General features: G+C 37.2%; 1 protein-coding gene across 3 annotated transcripts in view; it reads left to right on the forward strand.

Annotated features, from left to right (window-relative positions):
* ATP8A2 (ATPase phospholipid transporting 8A2) overlaps positions 1–24,943 on the forward strand; it is a 587,617-nt gene that overhangs the window by 397,165 nt on the left and 165,509 nt on the right. For all 3 annotated transcript variants that reach the window (XM_032838223.1, XM_032838221.1, XM_032838222.1), the window contains exon 28: positions 24,690–24,764. In XM_032838223.1, the coding sequence (XP_032694114.1) occupies positions 24,690–24,764 (75 nt within the window). The remainder of the gene's footprint in view (positions 1–24,689; positions 24,765–24,943) is intronic.

A 24,943-nucleotide genomic window follows, 5' to 3' on the forward strand; every position in this document is an offset into this window, starting at 1 on the left:
TGTCCAATTTTCCCAACACCATTTATTGAAGAGGCTGTCTTTTTTCCATTGGACATTCTTTCCTGCTTTGTCGAAGATTAGTTGACCATAGAGTTGAGGGTCTATTTCTGGGCTCTCTATTCTGTTCCATTGATCTATGTGTCTGTTTTTGTGCCAGTACCATGCTGTCTTGATGATGACAGCTTTGTAGTAGAGCTTGAAGTCTGGAATTGTGATGCCACCAACTTTGGCTTTCTTTTTCAATATTCCTTTGGCTATTCGAGGTCTTTTCTGGTTCCATATAAATTTTAGGATTATTTGTTCCATTTCTTTGAAAAAAATGGATGGTACTTTGATAGGAATTGCATTAAATGTGTAGATTGCTTTAGGTAGCATAGACATTTTCACAATATTTATTCTTCCAATCCAGGAGCATAGAACATTTTTCCATTTCTTTGTGTCTTCCTCAATTTCTTTCATGAGTACTTTATAGTTTTCTGTGTACAGATTCTTAGTCTCTTTGGTTAGGTTTATTCCTAGGTGTCTTATAGTTTTGGGTGCAATTGTAAATGGGATGGACTCCTTAATTTCTCTTTCTTCTGTCTTGTTGTTGGTGTAGAGAAATGCAACTGATTTCTGTGCATTGATTTTATATCCTGACACTTTACTGAATTCCTGTACCAGTTCTAGCAGTTTTGGAGTGGAGTCTTTTGGGTTTTCCACATATAGTATCATATCATCTGCGAAGAGTGATAGTTTGACTTCTTCTTTGCCGATTTGGATGCCTTTAATTTCTTTTTGTTGTCTGATTGCTGAGGCTAGGACTTCTAGTACTATGTTGAATAGCAGTGGTGATAACGGACATCCCTGCCATGTTCCTGACCTTAGCGGAAAAGCTTTCAGTTTTTCCCCATTGAGAATGATATTTGCGATGGGTTTTTCATAGATGGCTTTGATAATATTGAGGTATGTGCCCTCTATCCCTACACTTTGAAGAGTTTTGATCAGGAAAGGATGCTGTACTTTGTCAAATGCTTTTTCAGCATCTATGGAGAGTATCATATGGTTCTTGTTCTTTCTTTTATTAATGTGTTGTATCACATTGATTGATTTGCGGATGTTGAACCAAACTTGCAGCCCTGGAATAAATCCCACTTGGTCATGGTGAATAATCCTTTTAATGTACTGTTGAATTCTATTGGCTAGTATTTTGGTGAGAATTTTTGCATCTGTGTTCATCAAGGATATTGGTCTGTATTTCTCTTTTTTGATGGGATCCTTGTCTGGTTTTGGGATCAAGGTGATGCTGGCCTCATAAAATGAGTTTGGAAGTTTTCCTTCCATTTCTATATTTTGGAACAGTTTCAGGAGAATAGGAATTAGTTCTTCCTTAAATGTTTGGTAGAATTCCCCCGGGAAGCCGTCTGGCCCTGGGCTTTTGTTTGTTTGGAGATTTTTGATGACTGTTTCAATCTCTTTACTGGTTATGGGTCTGTTCAGGCTTTCTATTTCTTCCTGGTTCAGTTGTGGTAATTTATGTCTCTAGGAATGCATCCATTTCTTCCAGATTGTCAAATTGGTTGGCATAGAGGTGCTCATAATATGTTCTTATGATTGTCTGTATTTCTTTGGTGTTAGTTGTGATCTCTCCTCTTTCATTCATGATTTTATTGATTTGGGTCCTTTCTCTTTTCTTTTTAAGAAGTCTGGCCAGGGGTTTATCAATCTTATTAATTCTTTCAAAGAACCAGCTCCTAGTTTCATTGATTTGTTCTATTGTTTTTTTGGTTTCTATTTCATTGATTTCTGCTCGGATCTTTATGATTTCTCTTCCCCTGCTGGGTTTAGGGTTTCTTTCTTGTTCTTTCTCCAGCTCCTTTAAGTGTAGGGTTAGGTTGTGTACCTGAGACCTTTCTTGTTTCTTGAGAAAGGCTTGTACCGCTATATATTTTCCTCTCAGGACTGCCTTTGTTGTGTCCCACAGATTTTGAACCGTTGTGTTTTCATTATCATTTGTTTCCATGAATTTTTTCAATTCTTCTTTAATTTCCTGGTTGACCCATTCATTCTTTAGAAGGATGCTGTTTAGTCTCCATGTATTTGGGTTCTTTCCAAATTTCCTCTTGTGATTGAGTTCTAGCTTCAGAGCATTGTGGTCTGAAAATATGCAGGGAATGATCCCAATCTTTTGATACTGGTTGAGACCTGATTTAGGACCAAGGATGTGATCTATTCTGGAGAATGTTCCATGGGCACTAGAGAAGAATGTGTATTCTGTTGCTTTGGGATGAAATGTTCTGAATATATCTGTGATATCCATCTGGTCCAGTGTGTCATTTAAGGCCTTTATTTCCTTGTTGATCTTTTGCTTGGATGATCTGTCCATTTCAGTGAGGGGAGTATTAAAGTCCCCTACTATTATTGTATTATTGTTGATGTGTTTCTTTGATTTTGTTATTAATTGGTTTATATAGTTGGCTGCTCCCACGTTAGGGGCATAGATATTTACAATTGTTAGATCTTCTTGTTGGACAGATCCTTTGAGTATGATATAGTGTCCTTCCTCATCTCTTATTATAGTCTTTGGCTTAAAATCTAATTGATCTGATATAAGGATTGCCACTCCTGCTTTCTTCTGATGTCCATTAGCATGGTAAATTCTTTTCCACCCCCTCACTTTAAATCTGAAGGTGTCTTCGGGTTTCAAATGAGTTTCTTGTAGGCAACATATAGATGGGTTTTGTTTTTTTATCCATTCTGATACCCTGTGTCTTTTGATTGGGGCATTTAGCCCATTTACATTCAGGGTAACTATTGAGAGATATGAATTTAGTGCCATTGTATTGCCTGTAAGGTGACTGTTATTGTATATTGTTTCTGTTCCTTTCTGATCTACTACTTTTAGGCTCTCTCTTTGCTTAGAGGACCCCTTTCAATATTTCCTGTAGAGCTGGTTTGGTGTTTGCAAATTCTTTCAGTTTTTGTTTGTCCTGGAAGCTTTTAATCTCTCCTTCTATTTTCAATGATAGCCTAGCTGGATATAGTATTCTTGGCTGCATGTTTTTCTCGTTTAGTACTCTGAATATATCATGCCAGCTCTTTCTGGCCTGCCAGGTCTCTGTGGATAAGTCTGCTGCCAATCTAATATGTTTACCATTGTATGTTACAGACTTCTTTTCCCGGGCTGCTTTCAGGATTTTCTCTTTGTCACTAAGACTTGTAAATTTGACTATTAGGTGATGGGGTGTGGACCTATTCTTATTGATTTTGAGGGGGGTTCTCTGAACCTCCTTGATTTTGATGCTTGTTCCCTTTTCCATATTGGGGAAATTCTCTCCAATAATTCTCTCCAATATACCTTCTGCTCCCCTCTCTCTTTCTTCTTCTTCTGGAATCCCAATTATTCTAATGTTGTTTCGTCTTATGGTGTCACTTATCTCTCGAATTCTTCCCTCGTGGTCCAGTAGCTGTTTGTCCCTCTTTTGCTCAGCTTCTTTATTTTCTGTCATTTGGTCTTCTATATCGCTAATTCTTTCTTCTGCCTCATTTATCCTAGCAGTGAGAGCCTCCATTTTTGATTGCACCTCATTAATAGCTTTTTTTATTTCAACTTGATTAGATTTTAGTTGTTTTATTTCTCCAGAAAGGGCTTTTATATCTCCCGAGAGGGTTTCTCTAATATCTTCCATGCCTTTTTCGAGCCCGGCTAGAACCTTGAGAATCGTCATTCTGAACTCTAGATCTGACATATTACCAATGTCTGTATTGATTAGGTCCTTAGCCTTTGGTACTGCCTCTTGTTCTTTTTTTTGTGGTGAATTTTTCCTCCTTGTCATTTTGTCCAGATAAGAGTATATGAAGGAACAAGTAAAATACTAAAAGGGTGGCAACAACCCCAGGAAAATATGCTTTAGCCAAATCAGAAGAGATCCCAAATCATGAGGGGTGGGGAAGGGGATATAAAGAGGTTCAGAAAGAAAAAAAGAAAAGAAAAAAAAAGAAAAAGAAAAAAGAAACAAATAAAAAAAGAAAACCAATAATGAAAAAATATAAAAAGGAAAAAATATATATATATATTAGATGAACTAGTTAAAAAACGTTAAAAAAGAAAAGGGTAAAAGTTAAAAAAAATTAGCAGAAGAAGAGAAAAAAAATTGAAAAAGAAAAAAAAATTAAATTAACTGCAAGGCTAAAGAATCATGGGGAGAAAGCCATGAGTTCCGTGCTTTGCTTTCTCCTCCTCTGGAATTCCGCTGCTCTCCTTGGTGTTGAAACTGCACTCCTTGGTAGGTGAACTTGGTCCTGGCTGGGTTTCTTGTTGATCTTCTGGGGGAGGGGCCTGTTGTAGTGATTCTCAAGTGTCTTTGCCCCAGGCGGAGTTGCACCGCCCTTACCAGGGTCCGGGCTGAGTAATCCGCTCGGGTTTGCTTTCGGGAGCTTTTGTTCCCTGTGCGCTTTCCGTAGAGTCCGGGGGACGGGAACGAAGATGGCGGCCGCCCAGTCTCCGGCCCGGAGGAGCCGAGAGTCCGGGGCCCACTCCTCAGTGCGCCCTCAGAGAACAGCGCCCAATTGCTCCCTTCACCCTGGCCTCCGGCCGCGCTCCGAGCTGACCGAGCCTGAGACCGGTTCAAGGTAAACCCGAGTTTAGAGCTCACTCCTCGGCTCTGTCTCTGTAGCCGGCTTCCCCGTTCTAATACCTGTAAGCTCTGCGATACTCAGACACCCCCGATCCTTCTGTGACCCTGCGGGACCTGAGGCCACGCTGACCCCGCGTGGGATTCACCCCAGTTAAGCCTCTGGAGCGATGTCCCTCAGCGGAACAGACTTTTAAAAGTCCCGATTTTGTGCTCCGTTGCTCCGCCGCTTGCCGGGAGCCGGCCCCTCCCCCCGCGGTCTATCTTCCCGTCGCTTTGGATTCACTTCTCCGCCAGTCCTACCTTTCAGAAAGTGGTTGATTTTCTGTTTCTAGAATTGCTGTTCTTCTTCTCTTCGATCTCCCGTTGGATTTGTAGGTGTTTGCAATCGTTAGATAAGCTATCTAGCTGATCTCCTGCTACCTGAAGTAGTCTCAGCCTGCTACTTCTCCGCCATCTTGACTCCTCCCCCCATAATACTGCTTTTTAAAAAGAAGTTTCTTATTTTAAAATACTTACTTTTTTAAAATTTAAATTCCAGTTAACATACAGTATAATACTAGTTTCGGGTATAAAATATAGTGATACAACTCTTCTGTATGAACACTCAGTGCTTATCCCAAGTGCCCACCTTAATCCCCATCACCTATTTAAAATCTACATCGATTTGCCTTCTTAAACCTGACATGACCAGAAGACAGCTGTTGATTCTTCCTTCTCAGAACAGAACCTGTTCTTGTCCCCCGCTCTCCCCTTACCTTGTGGTCTGACCTGTTTGTACCGTTCTTCTGGTTACTTACTCATCTTTAGCCCAAGTGCCCTCTTTACTGTTATGTGAATAGACCATACTCTCCTTTCTGTCTGAGCCCTTCCCTCCCCCTGTGAAAGGCTGGTCGTTCTCACCTCCAGCTCATATCACCCTGCTTATTTTCTTTATAGCTCTGATATTCTAATTTGTAGGTTTACTTCTGCATTACCTGTGTCCCCCCACTGGTCCATAAGTGTCTTAGAGGCAAGGATATTTCTTTCTCCCTGAATCTCCAGTATCTGGAGTAGAGCTTAGTACACAGTGGTGCCCCATAAATATGTGTCCAGTAAATGATCACACAGTAGTGAGTTGTAACCAGAATCAAAACCCTGGAGAATCTGAGAGGATGTGCATATGTGTAGAGGTATAATTAGTAGGATTGCCAAGAGTGGGCTATCTAAATTCTCTTCTAAGGTAGAGTCCACTTAATGGCATCTTCAACCATTTGCAGTAAAGGAAAAAGTTGTTTTCATTTTCTTTGGTTGTGTTTTTTCACTGGGCTTTGAATCCCAGAAAAGTAATTGTAACTGCTTTCGTTCCAAGCCTTTAGGCTGTGACCTTCATTCAGCGGTGACTATTATAGGAAAAGCACTTTCTCTGAATGAGGCTTCCTGTTGTTTCTGAATTTATGCCTATTTTTTATCTTATTGCTAATTAACTTACAGGAGATTCTATTTCTTTAGATAGCAAGTTAAAAATTGCCATATGAATGGAGAGCCCTGACCCTCCCTATTGATCCTTGCAGCTGACTACCAACTACCTCTCAAACCTCAGCTCACATGGGCTTTCCTCAAGGAAGTTTTGTTTCAGGTCCTTAGCAGCCTTCACTGTCCTTAATAGCATTTATCACATTCCAGATAACAAAATTAGTGGTACATTCTGTTGGGCCCAGTCCCAGTCTAAAAATTTATTGGAAGCCAGAAAACACGTTGGTCTTTTTTTAAACACCTGTATCTCTAGGAAGCGTTCAATAAAATAAGTTGAATCAATTAACCAGCTTTAAAATGCTGATATCTCTGATTCACGAATCCTTTTTCCAGCAGCCATAATATGTGACTTCATAATACTAAGTAAATTTCCAGAAACCTCAAAAACAGGGGCATGAATGAGAGGTTCAATGAGAGGAACAGGGTAATGCACATGTGACAGGAAAAGCCAGGTTTAACCTTCAATTGCAGAATTGCAAACAGGTCATTTGCAAACAGGTCATCTGATTTTTTTAAAACAATTATTGAAGTGATTATGGTATATTAATATTATTAAATTGTTGAATTTTGAAATTTTGAAATTTGCCAAGTCTTTGGAAAGTAAATATTAAAGGATAGAATTATGATCATGTTTGTATTTTATTCCATCATTTTGTTTTTGGCTTGTCCTATAAATTTTGTGCACAATGTTATAATTAAGTATCTTAAGGGATGAATTTACTAAAGAATTATACAAAATTTTTGCCATTTGCCTCCCCTAGAAGAAAAAAATATCCATACTATATTAAAAGACTCTGTCATCTTAATTAAGAGGCAGCTCTTTTCCTGTTTTTTTCCCTCTTAATTATATAAGCTATGCTGAGTGGGATGTAATAACATGATTTTAAATTGATAATTAGTGTGTGGAAGGCATTTGGCAGTGAAATACAGACCAGTATCAGTGGCATAACTTTGGCAATAGAAAAACATAAATATAATCCAAATGTCAGTGCAGAAATAAAACCAGGACCAGATAGTCAATAATTTGATAAAATGTTTGGGAAACACAGTCAATTACATTAAATTTTTTTTAAAGATTTTATTTATTGATTTGACAGAGAGAGATCACAAGTAGACAGAGAGGCAGGCAGAGAGAGAGAGAGAGAGGGAAGTAGGCTCCCTGCTGAGCAGAGAGCCCGACGCGGGATTCGATCCCAGGACCCCGAGATCATGACCTGAGCCGAAGGCAGCAGCTTAACCCACTGAGCCACCCAGGTGCCCCTACATTAAATTTTTTAATCAAAACAAAATATGTAGTTTATTTAAAAGTCCTAGGACCTGGAGGCATAGTGTGTGTCTGTGTGTGTGTGTGTGTGTGTGTGTGTGTGTGTGTGTGTGTGTGTTTGCACGTGCATGTGTGTGTGTGTGCATGATACATATACAAAAACATGAGGTAATACACATACCTCATGTGTATGGGTATAATTTCATACCATTAAAAATATATTCCTTATCCCTACTTGTACCTCTAGTCATAATCCCAAAAGAAAATGTTTCTTCTGGAAGCTATTTGCTTATCTGTAAGTAATATACCTTTTGCTATGTGTTGATTTCTCTATTTCAAACTATCTTTCAACTTACTGTTTTCGTGGGTAAGGATTTCTCTCCCATACGTTACTACTGTCTGACCTCATTCCTACTCCCTTCCAACATAGTTACAGCTATTATTTTAATTCAGGCATCTATGTTAACCTTTTTAACAATATCCAAATAATGTTCACTGAAGAGCCAAAAGTATGTTATGATTATTTTTCCTTTTTTTACTCAGGTTTCCATTTTTCCTGTAGTTTCAAAAAGCCTTTCTTTTTGTCTCTTGCCCTAACTGAATTTCACATACTTTTAATACTCTTCAGAAGTTCCATTATGTTACGTATTTTCTTAAACTTCCTGTCTACCTCCCCTTCTCCTATTAAGCCCCTGTCCCTGGACTGCTTATTCTCTAGGTTTTCTTCCTGCTGCTGAAATTTGCCTCCTGGATTCCTTGTTGTCATTATTCTTGACTTCTTCACTCTTACATCAGTGGGTCCTTGAAGTGTTACAGTGAGTCCTTGCAGTATATTTGAGACATTGGGTATCTTTATTCTATGATTATATATTTATTATATATTTATATATTTTTATATATAATATATATTTATATATTATATACTTTATTCTATGATTATATATGATTGATAGATTAGCTGGGTATAAAATTCTAGGCTGAAATTCTTTTTTTTCTCTCTGAATGCTCTCTATCCTTTAGCCTCCTCTGGCTAGTTGAAGAGAAGCTCAATGCAATTCTGATTCTTAATCCTTTGTATTTATACTCCAGAATATTTTTGTCCTTGTTTAGTGTTCCAAAATTTACAAAGCTGTGTGTGTGTGTGTGTGTGTGTGTGTGTCCTTTCTTTTATGCACCTTTTTAACCTAGACACTGGGAAATTTTCTTTTATATAGTTTTGTGTGTATATATATATATGTATATATACACACAAAACTATATAGTTTTGTAATATCCTCCTTTTTTATTTTCTGCATTTTGTCTTTCTACAGCTAAGTCATGTATTGAACCTTCTGGATTTATCTCCCAGTCTCCTTATATTTTCTGTGATTTAACTCTTTTGCCCTCTTGGAGATTCCTTGACTTACCTCTAGCCACTCATTATTGAGGCTTTGGGGGTTTTTTAAATTATTTTTCTTTCTAATTTGCAAGTCCTTTATTTTATTTTTTTTTCTCCCTACTTTTATGGATTCTAATCTTAGTCTGTGGGTGTAATATCTTCTTAGAGCTCCCCGAGGATATTAAAAAAATTGATTTGAAGTTCTCTTTTCCCCCCATATTTATCTCCATTTTATCTGGGTTTCATTTTTGAAAGTTCTTCTTAGATACTCCAACAAATGCTTTTAGTCTTTCTGTAATTAGCTCTTTTCTTATTTACATGTTTTTAACATTCAACTAATAATGCAAACATTGAAATACTGAATAGTTAATACTCTTCAGTTTTAATAAAATTGATGTGTACTTAGAGTAATTTGGCCAGTGACAACTTTCCCATTGTTTATCAAATTTACTTTTCTTCTCGTGGAAGAATTTTCAAAAAAGTCATGAAAATAATAGCAAACTTTTTAGCACACCTAGACAATGGCAGGCACTGTGCCTGCTTCTTCAGATTCTGTTGTGAGAAATAGTTTAATACCATCCAAGTATAAAGAACATATCATTAATACTATATATGTTCATAGAGACTAGGATAACTAAGAGGACCTTCTCTGGAATGAATTCTGGAATTTTCCCCAGATGTTAATAATTAATTGTGTTGTATATAACATTTAGGTTAAATTATGTATTAGCTTATTTAGTGGAAGTCTAGGATTGACAAGTATCTGCAGCAGGAAACGATATTTTGAGAATTTAACTCCTCGTAAAGTATGTACCATGAAGTAATTAGTGCCTTCAGCAACTACTGGTGCTCTGTCTATATTAGTATTCTAGGCCTTTTGGCAAGATAGAAAATATATTTCTGCTAGTTGTTAAACTGTTATTCTGAAATCATAAATATACACACTTAAAATGGACAAGTTAGCTATATTAATACCTTAAAATTATATTAAATAAATAATGTTCTGTTCTAAATATTAATAATGCCATAATTGGGCATAAGGCAGGAAAATAGCCACTGTAGTACCTTACTTGCTATGATTTATTAAGGAAATATTACTTGTTCATTCTGAAAATAAAAGCTGAGAGCACAGAAAAGGGGGGAGAAAAGGAAAAAGTGTTCAAGGATGGTTTTCCACATGAACCTCTAAGTTTAATTGACCAACATCATTCTGCCTTATATTGGCAACTTTGTAAGGCCTGGGACAGAATGGTAGTGCTAATGGAGAGGAGTGTTGCTCCTGGCATTGTCTCCCATTTTAATTCATTCAGGGATGATACAGCTAAATTTACTGAAGCAGCTCTCAATCTGGGGCCTTTGGCAATGCTGCCATTTCTAAGAGCTAGAGTTCATGGCCAGAAACATTCCATGTAACATCTAGGAAAAAGGACCAAGTGAGTGAGTGCTTTCACAAAGTATGGCATGGTTTTAGCTTTTATTGTGTCATATAGTTTTGTTCTGATGGGACAGACAGGGTTGTCAGACTAGCCTGACCTTGTCTGTAACCTCCTTTCCTGTAGCCTCTCTCAGTGATTGTTCCGGAGGTGGCTGTGTGACCTTGTTCTGGTCATCATGTGTAAGTGGAAGTCTCTGGGTAGGACTTCCTGACATGCCTGGCCCATGAATAAATATTTACTTAGGGTTAAAGTAAATGAATGATAATCTTTAAGTACCATTTATAAAATTTAATGCAAAGTCCCTTTTCTTTGCCCCTGACCTAAAAATGTTGCTTTCTTCTGTCATTCTTGGCACGGGTTCCTTCACTGGATGACTTCTGTTCCTGTTGGTGTGATTATTGTCTGTTTACTAATGTTGTATACATTTGTCTTATCTAAAACTTGCCCCTGGGCATCAGCCTTGTACTTTAAATTTCATCCTGGAGAGCCCACAGGTACTGCACATTTCACGTGCCCCAAAGTGGGTTCATCTACTGCCCTCCCATCACCAGGCTTCACCTCTACTCATGATCACAATTGTGACTCCAGTCTTCTATCAGGGGTCCTTCAGAATCCTCTGTAGCTGCCATTCCATTATAATTCCATCAAACAGGACCTCTCAGGATCTCTCTCTAAGACTGTTTCCCAATGGTGATTACTTCCCTTCATGACTTTCCAGTCTGCCTCCTATACTTTTCTACTAGGTAAATTTCCAGAAAGGTGAATGGCTTGTGCCACATTCCTGCCTAAATGCAATTGCCCAGCCTCCTAGTTGCCCTGAGAAAGCATGTCCTAGAGCAGAAGGTACTCCTGAGAGCATATGAAGACTTCCATGGGAGTCCGTTCTCAGAGATCACTTCCAGGGCACTCTCCTTCCCCACCTCCTTCTCCATAAGTCAACATGTCCTACCTTAAGGAAGAAAAGCATACATTTCACCTCTTCTGAATCTCACTATGGGGCATGCTCCATGGTACAAAAAGATGTCAGATACAAACTAAGGAGACAGCATTTATTGAAAAAATAAAACCCTACCTCTTCTATCCCACATAGTGGTCAGTGACACATGGCTCCTGAGGAACTGTCCAGAGAGACTCTCAGTAAGAAACATAGAAGGCAACTGTTCCATATTTCATGTAGATACCATATTCATGGCAAGGCTCTATTCATCCCATTGATCTTTATCTGTGCATGGAAGCTCAGGAGTGACACAGTCATCGTGGAGATATGAATATTAACATGTATATTTTAATTGAAAATTAAAGCCAGAATTTTTTTCTGATTTCACCTATCAGTTAAAAGAATAAAGTCAGGCATTGCCGGTTAGGTTAGGATTGCCAGTTGGGATTCCTTTGGCAGGAATCTTCCAAAGCTTGAATCAGCTAAATCTCCAGCTCTAAGGTTTGGAAGACTACTTCAAGCATGTGATAAAGGGTGATCGTGTCATACACTCAGAGGACCTCATCAAAGAGAATGCTATGTAAGGTAGCCCTGTGTGATAAGAGGAAACTTGTTATCAAACAATAATGCAATAGCAATAGTGTATTAAAAATGAAAAATGTGTTTATTTTCCCCCAAATTTTTTGTTTGTATTGGTGAAAAAATATCTAAATGAAAACACAGCAGGAATATTAAGTTACTTGAAAATTCTTGATGTAGCCTTTAGGTATACTTCCTAGAAGTTAAGAAAGTAAATTATTCTGCTGAGTAGTTAACAAATCTTTTGCAAGTCAATGTGTTTTGTTTCTCTGCCCTCAGAAAACTTTAAAAAGGACCTAATCAAAATGTCAGCAGGTGGATTTTTTCCAATGACTTCAGTGTATTAGAACACTGTATTGTGGGTTTTGTTTTTTCTTTTTTGGGCAAATGGCTCAGAGATCCAAAGTATTGATAGATATTGCTCTAATAAAACCTTATACTCTCATTTATTATGTGAATTAGATTTCTCAAGACTTAAATCTATAGACTAGAAATGATGCTGAACCCTTTCTTGGTCCAGCAATAGGTGATATTCTTCCACAGTTACATGAACTCATAGGCAGAGACAGTACTTGGCTCCATCTGTCTCATTAAAATATATATTTCTGACAAAATTTTATATGTTAGTGATTATTAAAATGTATATTTTTTATCAATTGTGTATTATAAGTAATTGTAATGAGAACGAATCCAAAAGAACTTCTAAGGACCTAGAGTTATACAGCCAGAAGAAATTAAAAGAAAATTAATTTTAATCTCTATTCTTGTACAATATGATAGGGTAATCAGTATAAGACTTTCCAACAGAAGTACATTAAGTTAAAGTTAAATCGTATCTGAGTCAAGTGTAATGGAAAACAAGTTCAAAACAAAAAGAGTGATGTAAACTTTCTGACTGTTAGGTATTTGTTCGTAGCTTTCTTAAATGGGTAATAATGGGCATCCACTTGTACTTAGAATCCATTGGATACATTAAAAGAATCTTGAAACTTATTTTAAAATGTCAATATTTACATTATACCAGAAATTATATCCTTTGCAGCTACTAGCCTTTATCATAATTTTTAAAAATTACATTACCTTAAAAATGTATTGAGACCAAAGCACTGTGCAGAGTCAGCGCAATCTCTATCAAAATCCTAATGACAGTTTTTGCAGAAGTAAAAAAACTATCCTAAAATTCTTATAGAAACTAAAGGGACTTCAAATAGCCAAAACAATCTTGAAAAGGAAGGACAAAGTTGGAGGAATCACACTTCCTGATTTCATACCTTGCTACAAAGCTACAGTAATCAGAATAGTGTGGTAATGGCATAAAGATAGACACATAGAGCAATGGGATAAAGAGCCCAGAAATAAACCTTTACACATATGGCCAAATAATATTTGACTAGGATGCCAAAACCTTTTAATGAGGAAAGGATTGTCTGTTCAACAAATGGTGCTGCGAAAACTGGCTATTCCACATGCAAAAGAAAATCAGACCCTTACCTTATACCATATAGGAACATTATCTCAAAGTGGATCAAAGACTTAAATATGAGAGTTAAAACAGTAAAACTCTTAGAAGAAAACATAGAGGGGAAGCATGACATTGCATTTGGCAATGATTTCTTGAATGCAGCACCAAAAGCACAGGAACAAAAGAAAATACCGATGAATTAGACTTCTTCAAAATTAAAATTTTTGTGCATCAAAAAATACTACCAATAGAGTGAAAAGACAGCTCACAGCATTGGAGAAAATATTTGTGAATCATGTATCTGATAAGGAATTAATATCCAGTATATATAAAGAACTCCAACAACTCAACAACAAGAATACCCAGTTCAAAAATCAGTAAAGGACTTGAATAGGCATTTTTCTAAAGAAAGTATACAAATGGCCAAGAAGCAAATGAAAAGAAGCTCAACACTCCTATCTATTAAGGAAATGCAAATCAGAACCACAATGACATGCCAATCCATACCCACTAGGATAGGATGTCTACTATTTGGAAGAAAGAAAGAAAGAAAGAAAGAAAGAAAGAAAGAAAGAAAGAGGGAGAGAAAAAGAAAGAAAGAAAGACAGAAAAAAAATAACAGATGTTGGTGAGGATGTAGAGAAATTGAATATTTGTGCCTTACAGGTGGGAAACTAAAAGGGTAACAGCCACAGTGGAAGACAGTATGGAGGTCCTCAAAAACTTAAGCATAGAACTGCCTTATAGTCCAGCAATTCTACCTCTGGATATGTACCCCCAAAAATTGAAAACAAGGACTCAATCAAATACTTGAACACCAGGGTCCATAAGTGCATTATTTACAGTAGCCAGAAGATGGAAGCAATCCAAGTAGCTATCAATGGGATGAATAGCTAAACAAATGTGATCTACATGTGCAATGAAATATTATGTGACCTTAAAAAGGAATGAAATTCTAATGATTGCTACAATGTGAATGAGTCTTGAAAACATTATGTTGAGAGATATAAAGCAGACACAAAAGGACAAATACTGCAAAATTTCACTTACACAAAATGACTAGAATAGGTATGTTCATAGAAATAGGAAAGTAGAAGAGTGGTTACCAGAGGCAAGAGGGAAGGAAAATGGGGAGCTCCTTATAGGAACAGTTTTAGTTTGGGATGATGAAAAAATTCTAGAGATAGTGATGATGGTTTTACAAGAGTGTGAATATGCTTAATACCACTGAAGTTTATACTTAAAAATGATTAAAATGGTAAATTTTAAGTTATGTATATTTTGCCACAATAAGATAAATAAATAAAAATCTGTTGAGAGAGTTGTTCAGATTTGGAGCTACATTTGGGCAATACACGCATAGGTGTTCACATGTTTGAAGAACACCTGTCCAGTGTCCTTCACAGTCTGAACCCAGCCCTCTCCTCTCACTTCATTTTCTTTGTTCTAGCCACCTGGAAATCCACATCTGCTGTAATTATGTACAAGTTGTTCCCCCTACCTCTAATGCCCATTCTCCCCCACCTCACACACCACCACCAAATTGATTAGTGGAATCTGCTATTCCAAGGACCCACCACCTTTGAAAAAGCTGTGGTGAATCCTATAGAGAAAATCCATTTCTCCTTCTACTGTGTTCCTAAAGAACTTTTTCATACCTCTGATTCATTTCAAACCTGTCTTCAACCAGACTGAATTCTTTAAGGACAAGGACGGTATTTGCTTCATCTTTGTAACTCAGATGCATACCACAGAGCATAATTTGAAGTAGGATCTAATAAATAGTTCAGTAACTGAATTTTTAAAAATACATATGATTATTTCCTCCTAATTCTCCTTTGAGACAGAAGGCAGACCTTTTCCCCACTTTCCAGAACAAGAAAATAAGAAAATGTCACACCTTGCTCAGTCTACAGGCATCAGGTGGCTGATGGGGATGGAGAAACAGCATCAAAAATCTGCCTTCTTACGACCCAGGCCTGTGGAGGCAGGCACTAAATCTTATCGTCAGTATGTTAGGTCCATTACTCTGTTGGTTATAAAACACATGTTTTTGAACACTTGCCATAGGTTTTGTCCAGAAATGAAATGCTCTTATACATATTTCTGCTACTCCTTCCATAATAAACCCCCCACCGTTGTTCTAACACCACAGTTTGGAAACAACCATGTCATTAATGAACGATCCCAGATCCTAACCAATGACCTCCAGATGAAAGGCTCATTATTCCATTACTGGTCTCCAGAGCTGTTTTGTTCCCTAGCACTGTAGCACCGAATTTAGACTGAAGAGTTTAAGCCTTGAACTATAAAAAATTGTAAGTAGTCCTTGACATAATTTGGAGCGATTACATTCTATTGTGCCAAGAATTCCTTATTAAAAATCAATTTAATTGTGCATATACCATCTGGTCGGTATTATGGTCTTTTATGGGAAGGAACCGTGATTTTGTATTTACCTGATGTTCTACTAGATAAGCATGTCATTTCATAGAAAGGGGGGGAATTTTGTAGCACTGAAAAATTAGTAATTAAACTTAAAAGTGTTTATTAGACTTTCCTGTATTTAAACTCTTGTGACTTTTGAGCTGTAAGATTTAATACTTTGTATCATTCAGGATTTTAGTGGAAAAGAAAGTAAGAAATGTGTAGGTGCATATCATATGTTACATTTATTTTTACGAAAAATTTCTTATATTTTTGAAACTCTAGTTCCCATTAATAAGACTTAGATTGTCACATTAGTATTTGTGTTGTCTTTTTATTCAAAGAATTTAGATAAGGAAAGGCTAGAGGTTTGCTTTTGATTGTCTGCTAGCTTGGTTTCTACTATACTAGTAGAAGATCATAATATTTTAGCTCACAGTGTTGCAGGAAAATATGTCGAACCAGAGTGACTGCATTTTATTATGCAAAATGGGGGACATTTGGGCAGCCTGTTTTTCAAAAACACTTTATACTCTAATGTAAAAAGGATCCTTTAGTTTTCTTACATGGCATTAGAGGATTAAGGTTTGGGTCATTTTCTTTAATTTTTTGATCTGCTTATGTGCTTATGGTTGTGAAGTATTTTGTTCACATTACAATCTTAAAACATCAGTGTTGTAAATTAATAGCCATAAATGATTCAATTCTGAATCACCTTAACTTCAATGTTGTTTTAAAAAATCACTTGTTATATAGGGTCTGATGTTAACAGCGACCTATTTGGCACCAGCCACAATGTCTTTGATCTTCTCTGTGCCCCGATTTCCTCTTTTTGTGAAATGGGGACAATGCCTACTTATTAAATTCCTATGAGATTTAAATGAGATATTCATTTGGAATGTTGCCAAGATTCTTGGCACGGGACATAAGTTAGCTTTTATCAGCATCAGAAATACCAAGATGACCATTCTGCAGTGTGTGGCTTTCTTTCCATTTGTTCATTAAAAAAAAAAAAAAAATGAAGCTAGGGGATTAAGGAAGTTGCCTATACTCATGTAGCAATTAAGTGCTCAAACTAGGATGAAAGGTGTTTGGCCAAATCCATCATCTGTCTTGTGCTCCATTTGAGTGACCTTCCCTCTTTAATGTTAAATGCTAATATTCTGCATGTATTCATTTATCGAGCACCTGGACTGCACTAGATTCTGAGTGTGTAAGAGTGAGCAGAATCTTTATCATCCCCAGCCGTGATGATCTTACACACGGTGGGGTAGACAGGCAGCAAGCAGTGCAAGAAAAATTATCAATGTGACGAGCTAACTTAGCAATGAGCCTAGTGCAGTGATAGAGAATAACAAGGCCTTTTCTTCTATGTGATTCTTTAACGTAATGCTGATGTGTTATAATAATGATAGAGATGTATAAAGAAAAATAATTTCTCCTTATCTGCCTCCATTCCTTTCTAGGTAATCATAGGAACAGGTTAGCTAGGCTACTTTTCTGTGCACTCATACAAATACATGTAAGTGTATGATGTTTTTCTTGTGGTTTTACAGGAAAAAAAATGGGTTCTATACATCGGCTCAGTCGGTAGAGCCTGCGACTCTTGATCTTATGGTTGTGAATTCAAGCCCCACTCTGGGTATGGAATTTACTTTTAAAAAAATTAATTTTTAAAAGTGGTTCCTTTACACATTGCTCCATAACTTTTTGTTTGCTTGCCTTAAGAAGTCCTTACTGGTTTTATAAGTATGTGGTGTTTGCTGCCAACATCGTACCTGTCAGGGACCAACTCAGAGAAAACTCTCCAGAGATTTTAGAACTGAAGCCTTGCCCATTTATTACAGTAGTCACTATTTAATGCTGACCACTCGATCCCATAATTATTGGACTGAAGACACTTGACTTTTTAGAGTATCTTGCTGTTACTACTACTACTATTATTATTACTACCATTATTATTTCTGACAACCCTTTGCTCTAGAATAGCATCCCTGATTTTTTTCCCCTTGATTTCCTGTCTACCTGCCTACCTGTCTACCAACTTACCTATTTATTTTGTCTTTTCTTTTGTCAATCTAGTACTATTTTTTTAGCATCCATTCCTTTCTTTACATTCCTGTAGACTTAACGTTTCAAAAGATAAGTGCTTATACTTTTACGGACTTGCTACGTTGACCCCCCACCAATAAAGAACTTTAGGGGTTTTTTCCCCCCTGTGCTTTCTGCTTGCCTTTATTTTTGCTTTCCACGATTACCCATACTGAAAAACAAGGTAGATTTTTACATACAGGTGCTTTTATTTATGAGAATGGATTTCTAAAAATAGGCCTTTTAGATGAAGTATGTGCTTATTTTTTCCTAATACACATGTCCAGATCAAATTCCAGAAAGACTATAGCACTTTGACTTTTAAACAGGTATCTGTAATGCCAGTTAATCAGCTCAGCCCTGACGTGCAAATCAGTAGATCATGATGTTATTGCCACTTTAGCAAGAAACCATATGGCTAATTTATTTAATTATTCCCCGTAGGGTACTTTCTCACCTAAGTCCTCTAGCCTGGGTCTTGGAAGAACAGAGTCAATCAAGGAACAGGTCCTCCCTCTCCCAAATGAGGCAGTCATCTAAGTATGCCGGCTGTTAGTTGAGAAGCAGAGTGGCAGCAGGTACAGCCTGCTGAGATCGTGCAATGTGGCCAGGACCTCTAGACAGGGGTTTGTGCAATTAGCTAAGACGGTTACTGCGTTTTTGGCAGTGAGGCAGCAGTTAAAGCAAAGAAGGATCTTTTTCCAAGAAGGAAAAGCCATTTAATAAGTTTGAGTCAGTTTGCTCATAACAGGACTGCATTTGAGGACCAAAAACCCCAGGAGCTTGGCAAGCCATCAGTGCTTGGCAGGTCTTCCCACCAACTCACCAAGTCTGAGGCCGGCCAGGCAGAGCTTGGCTCCCTCCGCTTTGACTGTATTCATTTAATAGCATTCCTAGTTAACAAGAAAGTGAAGGCAGAGGAGTCTTTCTCCCTATTAATACAGAAGAGTAAAGTGCAGTGGCTCTAAGCAAGCGATGGTCCGAGTAACTCCATCAGTGGAGGAACAGGGCGTCTGTCTGTATTGAGGGCTGTGTGGTGGGTGTAATGCTTGGGGCATGTGGGCCACCAAAAAGGACGTTTGTGTTTAGGAATTGGGCAGTGCTTTCTCTTTTGTATACGAATTAACATTTGTATATGACTACCCATTGCGAAGGTCTGATTTTGTAGTGTGTCAGGGAACCATTGTGTATCTGTCTCATGAATAAATGAAGCAGCAACTAAGTACATTTGTATAAATTATTTAAAAATACAGTGTGTCCTCATACTTTTTCCATTTCACCTATGGAACTCTTGCCAAGATGAAATCAAGTGTGAGTGTTTACAATGTAAGAGAAAACCAGCTTGTGGATTTTGAAATTAGGAGGTGGATTTTTTCGTTTGTTTGTTTCATTTATTTGGGTTTGAATTTTGTTTTTCTCCACAAATATTTCCAATGAAATAAACAGGTCTGATCGTCTAATGATGGATCACATGAATGAAGATTGAAATTGAACTGGAAAATGTTGAGAACGAGCTTGTTTATACTTTTCAAAATGCCACAGCACCACCTGCAACTGATAAAAATTAGTACAAACATATCAAAAATCTTTAAAGAGACATGTGGCCAAGTCAGCGCCAACTTGGACAGGATCAGAGCACTGGCTGCTGAGAGGAAGTATCCCAAATGCAGCTAATCAAGGATGTTAATCTGAAGTAAAGATTAAAATATTTTACATGGTTCAGGATTGCTTGGAGCAAAGGTTAATGCTGGGAAAGAAATGGTTGATTTCTTGGGATTTTTTCCCCCTATTATATATTTTCCGCAGTGGGAGTGTCTTAGTTATGTGAAATTCACTTAGTCTTTAGAATAATTTCTCATTAACAATAATTTCTCATTAACAATTTATAAGGCTATGTTTCTGGTAGAAGGATCTAAATTTCTGAAATTCTGGGTTTACATCCAATGCTACCATGACCTCTAAAGACTAGAGCCTGTGGTTCTGTGTATGAGGTCAGGCCAAGGAGGAGTTACTCAAAAAGAAGTGAAGCTTTCCTAACCCCCAGCCTGTAAACACAAATGGGAGCCTGCCTTTGTGCAATCTGTCACATACCATTCTTTCACTTAAAATAAGCATCTGTTACGCCGAGATTTCTAAGTTTTATCAGGTTGACCTAATAAATTTATTTTTCACCCAGTAGTGGCCGTATTGATTGACATTTTAGACCAGATAATTCTCTGTTCTAGGAAGCTGCCCTGGGCATTGTAGGATTACATGTAGCCAAATCTTTGGCCTCTGTGAGCAAGATGCCAGTAGGGCCCTCACAAAGGTCTCCAGATGTTGTCACTGTCCTCAGAGGAAAAATCAACTCTAGTGGAGACATACTGCTTGAAATACTTATGTAAATAAAACATGAACACGTTTTGAAAATTTCAAAATGGTGCAAGAGGTATGAGACTCCATACCACCTCTTAACACTTCTGCGTAAAGATAATGAATGTTAAGTTTCTTACATGTTTTCCAGAAAGTTACCATGCAAAAGTATATGGATCTATTCTTCACAGTCATGACCATTCAAGAATATACCTTGATATTTTTCATTTTAATATATCTGTGAGACGTTTGTATTACAACACAGTTTTATATTATTCTTTTTAATGTCTGCACAGTATTGCTCTGTTACGGATGAACCATAATTCATTTAACTAGCTATCAGTGTACATATGGGTTCTACTTTTTTTTTATCCTTTGAACACCATGTTAAACATCCTTGTGTTTTCATGTTGAATACTGTGTGATTATAACTATATCATTTAGAGTATTCCCTAAAAATGGAATCACTAGGCCAAAGGAAAAGTACATTAAATGTATTTGTGGACAGTGCTACACTAGTATCTGGGTAGGAGGTAGCCATTTCCTCAGGTTATGAAACTTTAAGTCTTTGCTCATGATACCTCTCTGTGCATGTATTTCATAAAAAGTGAGATTTCCTATATTTATAAGTTGTTTTTTTAACCCCTGTGATTACACTGCATATATTCTTTGCCTATTTCCCTAATAGCTTATTAGACATTTTCTTTCTCATTTGTAGGAACTCTTTATATATTAAGGAAATTAGTCCTTGTCATCTTAGTTGTCACAAGTATGTGTGTACTATTTATTTTCTTTCAACATTATTAATGTTTTTCTCTATAGAAATGAATTGTTTCAAATTTAGCCCTCTTTTGGTACAATTTCTGTTTTTAAAGTCTACAGAGTTTTACATATAAAGGTGCTTTTCCCCCCCATTTTCTTCTATTGCTATGAGCTTGGTTTTTTATGTTTAACTATTCAAGCCATCTATAATTCATTTGAGTATATGGAGTGAGACCAAAATACCACACAATTTTTTCTAAATATCATGCTGTTGACAAAGTTGCCTCATATTTGGGTGCAAAATAATAAAGCAAGATCCATACTTGGTGCTTGCAAAGAACCAAGAGAGGGCTGTTGTAACACAGTGAAGGAGAAGTGGTGCTGTCTGGACAACAGGCAAGGACCTGGTCTGTAGGCCTTTGTAAGTCAAGATTGTGAAGTTGATTTTATTCAAATAGTGTTTCTTTTTCATGGTGGCTTCACATGTTTCTCTATATATAACATATATTTTGCTTTTTTTAATCCACTGAACATTTAAAATTTTCTATATTATATAACAGACACACTATTACTTCCGTCATCACATTTTCTGTCATGTTTTTAGCTCTTAATGTTTCCTTGGTTTCTGTCTTTTGTTGCAATTCTTGTCCTGCGTTACTTCCCTAAGGCCTTGTAATATTCTCTCTGGCCTCTGGTATTGTATACTGCTGGGGAGAAATGTGAAGCCAGTTGATCTTTCCCCTTGTAGGTTAGCTGCTTTTTCTGCCATAATGTATTAAAGTAGCAGTCTTATAAAATTTTAACTCATTAATTCACATATCAGGATACTGGAAGGTATTAATCTTTATCTGTGGTTTTGTTTTCTGGGGACAAATGGTTCTCTCCCTATTGGCTGAGAAAGGTATTAGAATATTTCAGAATTTTTCTTTTATTATATCTTTGAACATTTTTTTTCTATTTTACTTGTTCTTTTTTTTTTTAATGTACACCTTTTTTGGGGACTATTTTCATTATCTTTGAGAGGCTATCAGTTTCTCTTAAAATGAATGTTAACCTTTTGTACTTTGTTTGACATATTTTTTCCCCATCCCTCCCTTCCTATCCCTAAGTGCTGTGTCGGCAGTATCAGTTCTGGGAGCTATCCCCCTTTATGTGCCTTTCATCTGCAACATTGACTTTTTCTTGTTTGTTTCCTTCTTTGATATCTTAGGCATCTTATTCTAGCTCTTATTTCAATGAAAAGCCACACTTTCTTGAGCTCTTCTTGTGCTTGTCAAGAGCATTCAAGATATTCTCCTACCTTGTGACCTGGTTCTTTCTGTAAAGATTAGTTCATAGTATTTTCATTTATTTAACTATTATATTATTTCATATACATATATGTGGGTGTGTGTGTATGTGTGTGTGTGTGTATATATATATATAGTGTTTTCCTTATTGTTTTCTGATGATGTGTAAGGAAGAGGGGCTGCAAAGTTGTCTCAGAACAATTTTGTCATGAAATGTTCTGCCTCTTCCACACTAGCCACCTGTAACTTGACAGCAGTAAGCACCTCCCTCACTGCCATTTCTTCTCCTTCGGTGAGTTAAAGTTCCATGTGTCTCACACTGAATGTCTGTATGTTACGGGTTTTCTGCCAGAGGAGTTTGCATTTCTTTCTTTTCAGGTTCCCTTGATCAGAGTCTGCCCAGTTGATGGCCATTTATCCCCCCTATTTTATCCTGCCATCCTCCTCATTGCTCCCCTCATTGTGGGGAGAAACCGCGTTTGTGTATACATTGCCCCTAGAACCTCAGTTTGCTTGCCATGCTGAATGGGGCAAGGGGCTTCGGCCATGACTTGTCTCTGCTTCTAGATTTCACCCTTTAAATATAAGAGTTGATTCAGCTGTTTCTTGGATAGTTTCCCTTATTTCCTGCAAAACTTTTTACTCTGTAGGTTTTGTCTGCTATTGGCAGTCCCCCTTGTTTGAACTAGTCTTGTTGCTTTTATTACTTTCATTCTGTGTCATCTGTATTTTCATAAAGGCTATTCCATAGTTTCATTGAAAATAGCTATTTTCTATTTTCAATTATTTTTGCTGTTTTCAATTATTTTTGCTGTTTTCAGTTGATGTAGGGAAGGGGGGAGAGGTGTAGAAATATCACTACCTTCAACAAAAGATGACAAATTAACTGAATTAAACAATAAAAGTTAAGTGTTCACTAGATATTTATCAGTGTTTGCTCATTTGTTTGAATGGGAGAATATGAAAGTATAACACAATCTTGGGGAAATAAGGTTATAACTCTTAAAACAATTGACAAATATGCTTGAGTCAGATGTGGGTCCAGGCTCTCATTGCACTAAAATTTTGGCTGAAGTATTGATTGTCAAGGCCGCCAGTGGTTAGAAAGCAGTGCAATTGGAAATGTTGTTTTAGGGACAGCTAATATTTGAACAGGTGTTGTAAAAAATATTCGGCATGCAGAACACAGCACAAATTTCTGATTCTTAGTCCCCCATCAATATTTCTTGACTGGAAACAGCCACACCTCTTGGGGACCTCTTCGGTGACAGTTGGATTTATGAGTGAATTGGTGTGTGGAAGGATTTTTGAAGATCAGCAAGGTCGGCAAGCTTATCTTAGGTTTAAGAGACTTCATAGTAGCTTTTTGAACCAGAGGATGAAATAATGAGAGCCGTTCTTAAGAAAATTTCATCTGTCAATTGAATTGAGGTGTATTTCATTTGATCCCACTGGGGCTTGATGAGTCCTTTGTCCTGGGTATCACACTCAGTACAGTTGTGCATGTAAGGAACCTGGATTCAAGAAACTGGTTTGGAAAAATCTGATGCAGTAAAATTTCAGTAGTAGACTTGATCTCAACTCTTATTATCATGGGGTGGCTGTTCTGTGTTGCCATTGTAGTTCAACTCTAGTAACAGATTCAGTCTGTCATGATTTTTACCACTTAGGTGGAATCTGTGATTCACACAGGATGCTTTAAAGTCTACCTTAAAATCAGTGGAATCCTGTTGTATCCCCAGAATTCAGATGACTTTAAGCAGTGGCACTTTGCGTTTCATTTTTCCATATTCGTTCCCTTCTAAATCAGGTTTTCGTCCATCCTCGTGATCCTCGACTCTCTCCTAGTGCAGTCTTACTGCTCCACATCTTCTACTAATTATGCCTGTCTGATTCCTCCTTCTCTAAAATATTTTTATTCCCTGGCATTTTGCTCCACAGTTGTTTTTATGTCAGTCCTGCTTAACCAATTAGAATTACAGTCCACTTGAAGACATAAATAATTGTCTACATTCTATTTATTTCTACATCCCATGTTATTCCTGAAGATGATTTGAGCATGTTCCTTCCGTACTACCACATTTTGACCTTTGTTGAGGAGGTGGACATCTGATTAAGGGGGGTCGGTATTTTATGAGCTAAGCTCACAAATGACCAACAGAGGAGTTTTTGTTGTTCTTTATTTATGGTTTTTATCTGTTTGAAAGTCCTACAAAGATGAATCATGTTTAACAAATCAACTTTATAGGGGAAAAGAGCGTGAATTTGAGACTCTTCCAATCAATGAGAAAGCGTTGCCATGAAACACATTCAATATAAATTAAACATAAGTTGCTTTTCTGTAAATATGTGCACTTTACCAAATTGATGTATGCCTTCAGGACAAATTCCCCTTAAAATATTGGTACATGTGATATTGGGACTTTATATTTTATGAAAGAACAGACCGCCACATCCTGTGGCTCTTTATCCCTCAGCAGCTGTGTCCAGCTGGTGGTCCACATTCCCCCCGCTACTTCTTCAGTGAATGGAAACATTTAGGTCAATATTGATATAAAACTTCTCGAACTTTCTTCTCTTCCAGCTTTGGTTCGCCTTTGTTAATGGATTTTCTGGGCAGATTTTATTTGAACGTTGGTGCATCGGCTTGTACAATGTGGTAAGCATTCTCCATCTCTATCAGATAGCATGCAGAACTTCAGTGACATTCCTTTACTGTTTATGTCTGGGAAGTGTATCTAAGTCAATCATCTGCACACATAGCAGGCAGCACAAATACGTCTTTAGAGCCTTTGTTGCGGCGACACATCCTGCAGGGGCCCAAGTCCTCCACACATG

Source organism: Lontra canadensis, unplaced genomic scaffold, assembly GCF_010015895.1.
Source record: "Lontra canadensis isolate GAN:19392208 unplaced genomic scaffold, GSC_riverotter_1.0 scaffold103, whole genome shotgun sequence".
Lineage (NCBI taxonomy): Eukaryota > Metazoa > Chordata > Mammalia > Carnivora > Mustelidae > Lontra > Lontra canadensis.